Source organism: Gopherus flavomarginatus, chromosome 2 (genome assembly GCF_025201925.1).
Source record: "Gopherus flavomarginatus isolate rGopFla2 chromosome 2, rGopFla2.mat.asm, whole genome shotgun sequence".
Taxonomy (NCBI): Eukaryota; Metazoa; Chordata; order Testudines; family Testudinidae; genus Gopherus; species Gopherus flavomarginatus.
Genome location: NC_066618.1, coordinates 283,280,654 through 283,294,963, shown reverse-complemented (window position 1 = coordinate 283,294,963; position 14,310 = coordinate 283,280,654). Strand labels below are relative to the sequence as shown.

The 14,310-nt window shown below is 45.9% G+C and overlaps 1 protein-coding gene across 1 annotated transcript; it reads right to left on the bottom strand.

Annotated features, from left to right (window-relative positions):
• Nucleotides 1-7,710: 7,710 nt before the first annotated feature.
• LOC127045267 (uncharacterized) lies at nt 7,711-9,351 on the bottom strand. The gene is made up of 2 exons (XM_050941206.1): nt 9,038-9,351; nt 7,711-9,004 (listed from the first exon to the last, which is right to left on the bottom strand). The coding sequence occupies exons 1-2, from the start codon at nt 9,221-9,223 to the stop codon at nt 8,261-8,263; spliced, it is 930 nt and encodes a 309-aa protein (XP_050797163.1). The 5' UTR covers nt 9,224-9,351; the 3' UTR covers nt 7,711-8,260.
• Between the last annotated feature and the right edge of the window lie 4,959 nt (nt 9,352-14,310).

Sequence of the window (14,310 nt, the reverse complement as noted above, 5' to 3'; positions counted from 1 at the left end):
GATTACCTGTTCTGTTCATTCTGTCCTGGGCACCTGGCATTGGCCTGTCAGTAGGGCCATTCTTATGTGCTTATGAATGGTCAAGCGGTCTCTACGCAAATAATTTCTTCTGTTACAGTGGAGTATGGGATAGCTTGGACTTCCTCTCCACAGAGGTTACGAGCTCCATACATACTTTTACTAAGTGTTATGCTGTTGCGATAGCATCTAGATCAGATGTAAATTTTTGGAAAGCAGTTCTGCAGTTGTTCTTTAAGTAGCCTCGAAGCCCCACCTCCTACCAATACTGCTTGTGAGTCACCTGAGTGGAATACACGTCTGCAGCTATTCAAAGAAGAAAAGACGGGTACCTAACTGTTCTTTGAGATGGGAGTGCAGACTTATTCCTGACCCACCTTCCATCCCCTCTGTATCAGAGGCCCAACTCCTAATGTTCGGTGCTAAGGAACTGAGGGAGATTGGGGTGGTGCTGGCTTAAATAGAGAGAGGCTCAAAGCCTGGAGGATATGAGCTCTGGCCATAAGGGTACTTCTAAGCAAAGTTCTCTGGCTTTGATAAGCAGGGTGTGCACGCACCTGAGTGGTATACACGGCTTCACCCACATCTGGAAGAATGGAAGAACTACATTTACAACACAGGTAGGGAACTGTCTCCTCTACACTGCATACATGATACATGGGAAAGGGTTTATAGAAGAGCAGTATAGTATTTCTGTAGGCAGCCTTAGTGGAGCTGTGCTGATGGACACCTGCTGAGGTGCTGATGGATCAAATCCAATCCACTACACTGACTTTGCTTACCCCACAGATGGATTTGACCCTTGGTTTCTACTCCTTTAGATTGTCACCCAGAGCTTTTCTGTGTGATATGTGCATGGTCCATCCTGACAGCACAGCTGAAATCACATCGTGGGTACCTGAAAGCTTGCCACCCTGATGATTTCACCACCATCAAGGATCAGTGGCAATTAGTTTTGCCTCTTGCCTTGTCACAATGAATGTTACCTAGTAATAATCGCAGGAGACACAATCCCACCCCCTGGTGTGCTTTATTGCTTCATTTTATTACTGGAAATAAAGCATGTTTGAGGAAACCCCTCTTTGGAGACCACGTTTTAAAGTGTAATTTGTCAGCCCCATTTAAGATCTCATTATAGAAGGCTTGAGACATTAGAAGAGAGTAAATCCAGCAGGGAAGCTATTGTTTAAGGACTTAACAGTGTATCAGGTTTTTCTTTCTGTGCTGCCTGAAAGAGTACTGACTACAACAATGAGGCCTTTTAAATCTGTCTGCTCTGGACAGCTCTTCATTTCTGCTCTCCCTCCAATCTCTGCCTTTAAACATCATTCCTTTGCAGCCTGAGAATAATTAGAGCTTTCCTTTCTCTTTCCAACCTTTCTGCTCTGTGATTGCTCTTGGCATATGCAGCTGGGAAGACAGATTACAACTGGCATGCTTTTGATTTTGCTAGTCCCTCTCCCAAGAGAGGTGAACATCTGGCAGGCCTATCTCAGCTGTTGAGCTTCTGAACGGGAGGCATATTGGTGTCTCTGAGTTACACGTTCGGCACTCAGCACTTTGCTGCCAGCCTCTTGCAAATGATGTTTTCTTTATGCAACTAAGTTGTTCCTGTTAATCCTAGAGCTATGTGAGGTGTATTTCACTGACTTTGGAACATGGGGCAAACAGACTGCAACGGCCAGCATTTAAATTGTTACAGCATGCTTTCCATTTGCATGCATGAATAACCGGTACAGTATGTGGCCTCTGGCCCTCTATTATGTGGCTTAGTCCACATGATAGGATTACAGATTTCTATGTCTGCCAGCCACTAGAGTTACTCCTTTTGTTCAAGTGGCATGGATTCATGTTTTTTAGTGCTGAAGGACCTCCCCAGTAACACGTACAGTGGGTTGTTACAGCTGCACAGGAAAACACTTCTGCATGTGTGTTTAAGACTCTTTTATGTGACTGCAAGTGATAGTGTTCAAAAATGTGCTAAAAACACAATAGTATGTGTACAAAAGGAGGCCAGGTTAAAAATGTTTTGGCCCTTAGTTTTTATTTTGGGATCATTTGTTCCCAGTAAGGCTATTGAAAAACAAATGTTCCTCTTTGCCTTTGTTCTGTGGCTCATAAACCACAACAGGATTTTATTTACCAGAAAATGTTGGGTGCATTAAATGGATGAACTAGTGAAGTTGGGGAATTGTTATGGTCCCTGTTATACAGTTCAGACTAGGTGATCCCAATAGTCCCTTCTGGCCTTGGACTCTATGAATCTATAAATAAGATTAGGGGAATTTTCAGCTTAGAAAAGAGACGACTAAGGATCTTATGATAAAGATCTATAAAATCTTGACTGGTGTGAAGAAAGTGAATAAGGAAATGTTATTTAATCCTTCACATAACACAAGAACTAGCAGTCACCCAATGAAATTAATAGGCAGCAGGTTGAAAAAAAATCAAAAAGAAGTACTTCTTCACACAACATAAAGTCAACCTGTGGAACTCTTTGCCAGGGGATGCTGTGAAGACCAAAACTATAACAGGATTTAAAAAGAGCTAGATAAATTCCTGGAGAATAGGTCCATCTGTGAGTATTAGCCAGGATGGGGAGGGATGCAACACCATGCTCTGACTATCCCTAGCCTGTTTGCCAGAAGCTGGGAATGGGCAACAGGGGATGGATCACTTGATGATTACCTGTTCATCCCCTCTGAAGCACCTGGCCTTGACCGCTGTCAGAAGACAGGATACTGGGCTATATGGATCATTGATCTGACCCAGGATGGCCATTCTTATGTAAAAATTAATTATTATAATAAAAATGTTTAGTAAAGAAACTCCCCAACATAATGACCTCTCAAGATAGCAACGATGTGAGATAACAACCCTGGCAAATAATGCATTTTAAAAATCTTGGCCTACTAGGAAACATACTTATATATTTCCATTCCCAGTCACAAATCTAGCATTCTGGAGCAAAGTCACTAAAATATAGTCCAACAAACAAATGTTTAGTTAACGAGCTCCTCACTTTTCCCTCCACTGCGCCCCACTCACTGGTGTTGTCCTTGGTCAGTGGAGACTCAGAGTTCAGAGGTGCTTTCACATGAGTTCACCTCCCAGGTGGGGGGCAAGAAGGCACCTTGCTCGTTCCTTCAGCTGCTCACTGTTCACTCTGGCCACTGTTGTTCATTGTGCCACTGTTCACCCCATTGCTCTGTTGCCAATGGCCCTGCGCTATCACCTTCTGCTGCCACCTGGCACTGTGACCTCTGCGAGTTGGTCTCCTGAGGTTCCACCAGCTCTCAGTGATTTCAGCTGAGCTCTCAGTGGGGAAACCTCACTACTAGTGCAGACTGGGCCGTGTCTTCCACAGAAACACTGTCCCACAGCAGGTCTAAGCACTAAGACCTGATTATCAGTGATCTCAGCTGTAGTGGTCACTTAACAAAGCAAAAGACTGACTATGGAGCTATCATAACCTAGTCCCAGATTTGGACCTTAGCGTCCAAAATATGGGGGTTAGCATGAAAACCTCCAAGCTTAGTTACCAGCTTGGACCTGGTAAAGCTGCCACCACCCAAAAAATTAGAGTGTTTTGGGGCACTCTGGTCCCCCCAAACCTTCCCTGGGGACCCCAAGACCCAAATCCCTTGAGTCTCACAACAAAGGGAAATAAACCTTTTCCCTTCCCCCCTCCAGGTGTTCCTGGAGAGAGACACAGAAGCAAGCTCCGTGAACCTAAACAGAGGGATTCCACCCTCCCCGTTTCCAGCCTTGGAAAACAGAAGTACCGAGAGCTAATCTCTCTTCCCCCATCACCCAGAGGGAATGCAAAGTCAGGCTAGTAAATCTAACACACACAGATTTCCCCCTGACTTCTTCCTCCCACCAATTCCCTGGTGAGCACAGACTCAATTCCCTGGAGTTCCCCACTAAAGAAAAACTCCAACAGGTCTTAAAAAGAAAGCTTTATGTAAAAAGAAAGAAAAATACATAAAAATGGTCTCTCTGTATTAAGGTGACAAATACAGGGTCAATTGCTTAAAAGAAATATGAATAAACAGCCTTATTCAAAAAGAATACAATTCAAAACACTCCAGCAACTATACCCATGTAAATACAAAAGAAAACAATAGAAACCTTACTGCCTTACTATATTTGTACTTACAACTTGGAAATAGAAGATTAGAAAGCAGGAAACAGAAATCCTCTCATAGCCGAGAGAGAGTCAGACAGAAGACCAGAACAAAGGACTCAGACACAAACTTCCCTCCACCCAGATTTGAAAAAGTCCTGTTTCCTGATTGGTCCTCTGGTCAGGTGTTTCAGATTACTTCTTTCCAGGTGAAAGAGACGTTAACCCTTAGCTATCTGTTTATGACATGCCCCCCAAATTGCAGACAGTGGGGAAGCTCACTGGCGGCGATTTCCTCCTAGAACTTTAAAATAAACAGATTAATACAACACATGCACCTTTACATATACCACTAAATATATAACTAACAGACTTCTACATTTTAAGAACACTTTTTAACTACTGGCTTCTGGGGAAACTCTCACGGGAGAGTGCATCAGCTACTTTGTTAGAAGCTCCTGAGATGTGCTGAATTTCAAAATCAAAATCTTGGAGAGCTAAACTCCAACGAAGAAATTTCTTGTTGTTCCCCTTGGCAGTATGAAGCCACTTTAGCGCAGCATGGTCAGTTTGTAGCTGGAACCGCCGTCCCCAAACATATGGGCGTAGCTTTTCCAGGGTGTACACAATGGCGTAGCATTCCTTTTCACTGACTGACCAGTGACTTTCCCTTTCAGACAGTTTCTTGCTGAGAAACACGACAGGATGGAAGTTGTGATCCATTGCTTCCTGCATGAGTACTGCTCCTATACCACGCTCAGATGCATCCGTGGTTACTAGGAATGGCTTGTCAAAGTCCGGGGCCCTGAGCACAGGGTCAGACATGAGCGTCGCCTTAAGTTGGGTAAAGGCCTTTTGACACTCATCAGTCCAGTTAACTGCATTTGGCTGGGTCTTTTTGGTCAGGTCGGTCAGTGGGGCAGCGATTTGGCTGTAGTGTGGTACAAATCGCCTGTAGTATCCGGCCAAGCCTAAGAAGGATTGGACGTGCTTCTTGGACCTTGGGACAGGCCACTTTTGGATAGCATCCACCTTGGTCTGTAGGGGGTTTATGGTTTCTCGACCCACCTGGTGCCCCAGGTAAGTCACTCTGTTTTGGCCTATTTGACACTTTTTTGCCTTAACAGTTAGTCCGGCCTGCCTGATGCGCTCAAAGACCTTTTCCAGGTGTAGTAAGTGTTCGGGCCAGGAGTCCGAAAAAATGGCCACATCATCGAGGTAGGCAACTGCATATTCACCCAGTCCTGCTAGTAGACCATCTACCAGCCTCTGGAAGGTGGCGGGTACATTTTGTAGCCCGAAAGGAAGGACATTAAATTCATACACCCCCGCATGGGTGACGAATGCTGACCTCTCCTTGGCAGGTTCATCTAGCGGTACTTGCCAGTACCCCTTGGTTAAGTCTATTGTAGAGATGAACTGGGCACGTCCCAACTTCTCCAATAGCTCATCGGTGCGTGGCATTGGATAGTTGTCCGGACGAGTTACCACATTTAGCTTACGGTAGTCCACACAAAAGCGTATTTCCCCATCTAGTTTGGGTACCAGAACCACTGGAGATGCCCATGCACTGGTAGATGAGCGGATTATACCCATCTGTAGCATGTTCTGGATCTCCCGTTCTATACCAGCTTGGGCATGAGGAGACACCCGGTAGGGTGGGGTTCTAATGGGGTGAGCATTACCTGTGTCAATGGAGTGGTATGCCCGGTCAGTCCGTCCTGGAGTGGCTGAGAACAATGGGGCGTAGCTAGTGCACAGCTCCTTGATTTGTCGCCGCTGCAGACGTTCCAGGGTGGTTGAGAGGTTCACCTCTTCCACGCCACCGTCTTTTTTCCCGTCGTAGTAGACACAGTCAGGCCACTCAGCATCATCTCCTTGGACTGTAAACTGACAAACTTGTAAGTCTCTGGAATAGAAAGGCTTGAGAGAATTAACATGGTACACTCTGGGCTTTAGTGAGGAATTGGGAAATGCTATGAGGTAGTTCACAGTTCCCAGGCGCTCTTGGACCGTGAATGGCCCTTCCCATGATGCTTCCATTTTATGGGCCTGTTGAGCCTTCAAGACCATAACCTGGTCTCCTACCTTGAAGGAACGTTCTGTGGCATGTCTGTCATACCAGGCCTTTTGCTCTTTCTGAGCATCCTTTAGGTTCTCTTTAGCAAGGGATAAGGAGTGTCGGAGGGTGCTTTGTAGGTTGCTTACAAAGTCCAGAATGTTAGTTCCTGGAGAAGGTGTAAACCCCTCCCATTGCTGCTTCACCAACTGTAATGGCCCCTTAACCTCGTGACCATACACAAGTTCAAACGGTGAAAACCCTAAACTGGGATGTGGTACAGCCCTGTAGGCAAACAGCAACTGCTGCAACACTAGGTCCCAATTATTGGAGTGTTCATTGACAAATTTACATATCATGGCCTCCAAAGTTCCATTAAACCTTTCCACCAGGCCATTGGTTTGATGGTGGTACGGGGTGGCAACCAAGTGGTTCACCCCATGCGTTTCCCACAGTTTTTCCATGGTCCCTGCCAGAAAATTAGATCCTGAATCAGTAAGGATGTCGGAGGGCCAACCTACCCTGGCAAAAATGTCTGTTAGGGCCAGGCACACAGTGTAAGCCCTGGTGTTGCCTAGAGCTACAGCTTCCGGCCATCGGGTAGCAAAGTCCACGAAAGTCAGTACGTACTGCTTTCCTCTGGGCGTCTTTTTTGGGAAAGGACCCAGAATATCCACAGCTACTCGCTGAAGTGGGACCTCAATTATGGGGAGTGGCTGGAGAGGGGCCTTGACCTGGTCTTGAGGCTTTCCCACTCTTTGGCATACCTCACAAGACCGGACATACTTGGCAACGTCCTTGCCCATCCCCTCCCAGTGGAAGGACTTCCCTAACCGGTCCTTGGTTCTGTTCACCCCAGCATGGCCACTGGGGTGATCATGGGCTAAGCTTAAGCGCTTCCCCCGGTACTTAGTTGGAACCACCAACTGTTTTTGCGGCTGCCATTCTTCCCGGTGTCCACCAGAAAGAATCTCTTTGTATAAAAGTCCTTGGTCTATAACAAACCGGGATCAATTAGAAGAGCTGAGAGGCGGTGGGGTGCTCCGTGCCGCCGCCCAAGCTTTCTGAAGGCGGTCATCTGCTTCCTGCTCAGTCTGGAACTGTTCCCTTGAGGCTGGGGTCACCAGTTCTTCCTCAGACTGTGGACTTGGGCTTGGTCCCTCTGGAAGCAATGTAGGTGATGGGGTTGTTTCTGTTGCTGGTGAACCGCTCTCCGCTGGTGCACCTGAGGGTATTTCAGGCTCTGGCTGAGCCTTTTGGGTATGGCTGTCTGTTGCTTCTGCCAGTTCTGGCTCGCTGGCGCCCTCTGGCGTTGAGTTTGAAGATGTGGTTGCACTTGCTGGTGCTGGTTGCTGTTCCAGTTCTGGGCCTGGGACTGGAGGCGCTGTGGCTGTTTCAGTGGTTGGCATGGAATCCGGGTCCACTACCTCTGTCTGGGTCTCTGGTAACACAGATGGGGCGTCTGTGGACGGTTCAGGAACAGGAATGGGTTTGGAAGCTTGTCTGGTTTGGCTGCGTGTAACCATTCCCACTCTCTTGGCCCGCTTCACCTGGTTGGCCAAGTCTTCCCCCAGTAGCATGGGGATAGGATAATTGTCATAGACTGCAAAAGTCCACATTCCTGACCAGCCTTTGTACTGGACAGGCAGTTCAGCTGTAGGCAAGTCTACAGTTTGTGACATGAAGGGGTAAATTGTCACTTGGGCCTTTGGGTTGATGAATTTGGGGTCTACGAAGGATTGGTGGATAGCTGACACTTGTGCCCCCGTGTCTCTCCACGCAGTAACCTTCTTTCCGCCCACTCTCAAATTTTCCCTCTGCTCCAAGGGTATTTGAGAGGCATCTGGGCCTGGGGATCTTTTGGGTGATGGTGGTGTAATGAACTGCACTCGGATGGCGTTCTTTGGACAGTTGGCCTTGATATGTCCCAGTTCATTACACTTAAAGCATCTTCCATCTGATGGGTCACTGGGTAGAGGTGAGTTACTGGAGACTGGTGAGGTGGAAGAATAGGACGTCTGTGGCTTTACTTGGGTTGTATGTGGGGTCTTTGGCTATCCTCGGTTGTAGGGTTTATGGTCGGTGTGCCCTCTGGGGTATTCGTTCCCCTTGACAGTAGCTTTCTTGCTTTCTGCCACTTCCATCCATCTGGCTCCAATCTCCCCCGCCTCAGCAAGATTTTTAGGTTTTCCATCTTGTATGTACCGTGTTATGTCCTCAGGAACACCATCCAAGACCTGCTCCATTTGTATGAGGAGGTGCAGTTCTTCCAAGGATTTAACATTGTGTCCTGATATCCAGGCCTCATAATTTTTCCCAATGTAGTAGGTGTGTTTGGGAAATGACACATCTGGTTTCCACTTTTGGGTTCTGAAACGCCGACGGGCATGATCCGGGGTTATCCCCATTCTGTATATGGCCTTGGTTTGAAAAAGTTTATAGTCATTCATTTGCTGCTTAGGCATTTCAGCTGCCACCTCTGCTAAAGGTCCACTGAGCTGTGGCCTCAATTCTACCATGTACTGGTCTTCAGGGATGCTGTACCCAAGACAGGCTCTTTCAAAATTTTCCAAGAAGGCCTTGGTGTCATCACCTGCCTTGTAGGTGGGAAATTTCCTGTGCTGTGGAACCATAATTGGCGAAGGGTTGTTAGGATTGGCTGGCGCATGCAGCCCAGCTTGCGTTAAGTCCAGTTCATGTTTTCTCTGTTTTTCCTTCTCTTCACTTTCTTTTTGTTGTTTTTCCATTTCTCGGTGGTGGGCCATGTCTTCTTCTTCTTGTTTCCTTCTGTGTGCCACCTCTTCTTCTTCTTGTTTATGTCGGTGGGCCACCTCTTCTTCTTCTAGTTTTCTTTTGTGGGCTGCCTCTTTGGCTGCTTGTTCTCTTTTGTAGGCTGCCAGTTTGATGCTTTCTTCCTTTTCTTTCAGCTCCACCTCTTTTTGTCTTTTTTCCAGTTGTTGCCTGTGTTCAGCTTCTTTGATTTGTTCTTCTGCCCCCCTTTTTTCCTTGGAAGTCATGGTTCCTGTTTTCTTGTGTTGGGGTGCCCTCCAGTGTTTATCTTCTGAACTGCAGGTTCTCTGTTGCCTCCTGGAGTCTGCCTAGCAACAGTGCCTTTTTCCCTTTCTTCCTCTAGCTAATCTTTTCAATGTAAAGTAAACCAGAAAAACCACTTTATTTGCATGTGTATAGTGCTGGTAATTGCCCCCTAATGGGAGTGCTATTGTCTGACAAAAGACCTGTTTGTCACAGCTTAATGGTTCCTTGCTTAATATGCAAGCCAAAAACTGCCAGAGAGAGCAGAAAAAAAAATTCTCTCTGGTTCCTTTTAAAACCAAACTGTTTCTCTCTGCTTAAAAGCCCCTAGCAGAGAAAAGAAAAATATAATATTCCTACTGGCTTCTGGTTTCCATCTATCTCACCACTGCACACCATATCATAACCTAGTTCCAGATTTGGACCTTAGCGTCCAAAATATGGGGGTTAGCATGAAAACCTCCAAGCTTAGTTACCAGCTTGGACCTGGTAAAGCTGCCACCACCCAAAAAATTAGAGTGTTTTGGGGCACTCTGGTCCCCCCAAACCTTCCCTGGGGACCCCAAGACCCAAATCCCTTGAGTCTCACAACAAAGGGAAATAAACCTTTTCCCTTCCCCCCTCCAGGTGTTCCTGGAGAGAGAGACAGAAGCAAGCTCCGTGAACCTAAACAGAGGGATTCCACCCTCCCCGTTTCCAGCCTTGGAAAACAGAAGTACCGAGAGCTAATCTCTCTTCCCCCATCACCCAGAGGGAATGCAAAGTCAGGCTAGTAAATCTAACACACACAGATTTCCCCCTGACTTCTTCCTCCCACCAATTCCCTGGTGAGCACAGACTCAATTCCCTGGAGTTCCCCACTAAAGAAAAACTCCAACAGGTCTTAAAAAGAAAGCTTTATGTAAAAAGAAAGAAAAATACATAAAAATGGTCTCTCTGTATTAAGGTGACAAATACAGGGTCAATTGCTTAAAAGAAATATGAATAAACAGCCTTATTCAAAAAGAATACAATTCAAAACACTCCAGCAACTATACCCATGTAAATACAAAAGAAAACAATAGAAACCTTACTGCCTTACTATATTTGTACTTACAACTTGGAAATAGAAGATTAGAAAGCAGGAAACAGAAATCCTCTCATAGCCGAGAGAGAGTCAGACAGAAGACCAGAACAAAGGACTCAGACACAAACTTCCCTCCACCCAGATTTGAAAAAGTCCTGTTTCCTGATTGGTCCTCTGGTCAGGTGTTTCAGATTACTTCTTTCCAGGTGAAAGAGACTTTAACCCTTAGCTATCTGTTTATGACAGGAGCCTAATCAGTTCTGTCTTTAGACAGTTGAGAGGGGCAGGTCAAACAGTATTTGTGACTCAGGCAGACCATCAAGCAAAACACCTGTCCCCACCCTCTCTCTTGATGCCCTCAATCAGCACAGGCTAAGTACAGTTCTACTGCTCTTTACTCGTACAATAAGAATAACAACATTAATTACTCCAGGCATTCAAGTGATTTGTAACCCAACCTCAGCCAAAATCTATCACTTGGGCAACACATCTCTGTTTGCTGGATACCTAAGTAGATTAGGTGTGAATGTAAATACAATCTGGTTCTGAAGCCTTTCTCCCCAGCCCCCAGCTCATCACTAGCTGTCAGGGAGAGCTCATTTAGAGTTTGCTTACAAATCATAATTTGAAATTATTAGGTTGGCCAACATCACCAAAATGAATGCACTGACATTGTCATAAAAAACAACAGCTGTTTAAGGAAGCTAGTCTATGTTCATACTTTTCAAATCTATTATACTTTTTCAGATACATGTATTTTATCATATACTGTACATGCTTTTAAAGTGTGTATTAATGTTTCAATTTCAATTCAAATTTCCAAACAATCACTAAATTGGCAACACTGCATGTAACTAGTTCACAAAATTTTGGGGAAGGGAGGATTGAGAAAATTCAGGGGGGTGTAGGGAAATCCCTGGGCCTACTCACCATGTCTGGAACAGCAAAATGGCGTAGTGAATGGTTACAGATTCTGATTATGTTATGGCTTGCACCTAGTGTAATAAGGGTTTTTGTTTTTTTTAAAATGAAAATGGCCTTGCTGTGGAAACATTTTATGCATGTACAAAGATCCCTTTCTTTTTTCCCATGACTGACAGCTGGAAATGTGTCCTTTGGCATGTCATCGACACCTGAGAGCAGACTTTTACTGATTAGAAGGAGGAGAAAGAGAACACGGGAGGACATGTTCACTGAGATAATGAACGCCTCTGGGATAGTTGACACAAAGCTGAGAGCACGGAGGATTTCACAATCTGAGATGTTAGACATGAACATGAGAGCAGAAAAACTTTCCATAAGCATGAGTGTGCGCACAGGATGAGATGCTTCAGATTATGAGGGATCAATCAGACATGTTGAGGCATCTGGGTGAACTTCAGGAACAGAAGCAGGAGGGTAGAGTCCCTCTGCAGACCCTGGCACAAAATCACCTTCCACCAAGCGTTCCATGAGGCATGGGAGAAAAGTCCATTATCCTGTAGTGGGGTGACCACCCGCTTCAGCCTGGAAGGGGTTGGAAAAGCCCTGCAGAGGGCAAGGTAAAACCCTGGCTGACTGGAGGAAGTAGCTGCAGCTGGGGCCATGCCCCAAACTGAGCAACAGGGCCTTATAAAAAGGCCAGGGAAGCCAGGAGCAACAGTCTCCCTCTAGCTGTAGAGGGATAAGGGCCTGGCTGCAGGGAGCTAGACTCAGGGTACTTGGGTGAAGCAGGGCTGGGGAAAGGCAGAGGAGCTGGGGAGCTCCTGCCTGGAAAGCCCTAGGCTGCGGCCTAGCATAAGGCCCTTTTTTCACAAATATTATGGAGCACACCACAGGCAGCTATAACTATGGGATATTCTCTTCATGAAGGTTCAACCTTGTTAATAAACTTCTCCAGCACACTTGTAAATGACCAAAGCCACGTTCAACCACCATTCTGCACTTGCTGAGCCTATAGTTGAACTGTTCCTTACTGCTGTCCAGATAGCCAGTGTATGGCTTCAGGAGCCGTGGGAGCACGGAGTAGGCTGGGTCCCCCAGGGTAACTATATGCATTTCAACATGGTCATTGTTAATTTTGTGGTCTGGAAAGAAAGTCCCAGATTGCAGCTTTTTGAACAGACCTGAGTTCCTAAAGATGCACGGGTCATGACCCTTTCTCAACTATCCTATGTTGATGTCTGTGAAATGCCCCCTGTGATCCACCAGCACTTGCAACACCATTGAAGAGTATCCCTTTTGGATTATGTACTCTTTGGCAAGGTGGTCTGGTGCCAAGATGGGGATATGCATGCCATCTATCACCCCGTTGCAATTAGGGAACCCTATCATGGCAAAACCATCCACTATCCCCTGCACATTTCCCAGACTCACTACCCTTTGTAGCAAAAGTCGCTTACTGGCCCTGAACACTTGGAGCACAACAACTGCCATGGTTGATTTACCTACTGCAAATTTATTCCCCACTGACCGGTATCTGTTTGGCGTTGCAAGCTTCCAAATAGCGATTGCCACTCGCCTCTTCACTGTCAGAGCAGCTCTCATTTTTGTGTTGCTGAACTGCAGGGCAGGGGAAAGCTCTGCACTCAGTTTATGGAAGGTGGCCTTCTGCATTCGAAAGTTCTGCAGCCACTGCTCATCATCCCATAGCTGCAAAACAATGCGGTCTCATCAGTCAGTGCTTGTTTCATGGGACCAGAAATGGCGCTCGACAGAGTGCAACTCCTCTGTGACTGCCAGCAGCAAGTGTGAATTGGTTTTTTCAATGGCTTGCAGCAGGGCTGCTTGCAGGACATCACTATGTTCCGTGTGGTGGACCCTACTTCAGCTCTGGAAATACTGCAGGAGAAGGAGCAAAGTGTTTGAGATGCTCACAGCAAGAGTGCACAACTGAGCAGGCTTTATGATCCTGGGGTTATGGCATATGCGTGGCAGTTTTAAGGCGTGTATGTCAGGTTCGGTCTGTCACCTGACGTGCTGGAATTATCTCTGAGCCCATTTTCCTTGCCAGCTTGGGACTCCAGAACCCTGCCATGTTGAGCCAGACATGCTAGCCTGCTGCAACACAGACCCAGGTCTGGTCCACGCCCCCGAAGCTACAGATTTTAACCCAAAACTGCTCAGCAGGTCACCTATCTCCAACACCCAGCTCCCAATGGAATCCAAACCCCAAATACATCTATTTTGTTTGCTGTTGATATGAGGGACGGAGGACAGTGCATCATGGGATGGGATGGATTAGATGACCTAAATATGTCTTTCCCATCTCAGATTTCTGGGAATCTGTGATTCAATTTAAGTCAAAAGATTCCTCACTCGTTTCTGGCAGTTAGAGTTCAGAGGTTGGAGAGTGTTGAACAAAAGCTTGATCTAACAAACTTTGATAACATGCAACAGGAATAATTATAGTATTGGAATAAGAGCTTTCTCCCGCCCATAAAAAGAGCTTTAAAAAAAAAAAAAGCTCAGAGGAAAAGTTTCAATAAATTTCTATTTCTCAGTGGAGAGAAATGGACTGTCCTGATGATGGCAGTAGAGATCTATTGAAGTGAGAGATCTTTTACTGGCTAAATGCCACCATTCTGTTAGTGGCTGTCCCACCTACGGATTCTCGCTCTCATAAATTACTATAGTGCAACTTTTCCTGTCAAAGGCTCTGTGATCCATCACTGTCTTTATTTCCTCCTCATTTCAACACAGTGCCACAACTTGCTTCGTTCTCTGATTCTGCAAATGAGGAGCTTCCGGTACTGCAGACAAATTCCATGTCTGTATTGTAAAGTGACAAGATCATTTAAAATAATCATATTATTACAAAAAAAATCAAATATCTCTGTGTCAGCACCTACAGATCTGTAAGTCATTTGGAAGTGTTCTGTTAAGTGGATATTTTACTTCGTTTTTAATCTAATGGATTTTGTTGTTATGAAAGGTGCTGGATAGACATCCCCAGGGAGTGGAGTAGTGCAAACCTTCCCCCAAACTACGCTGCCTAAGGGCCTCCACCCTGACCTGGAGGGGCAA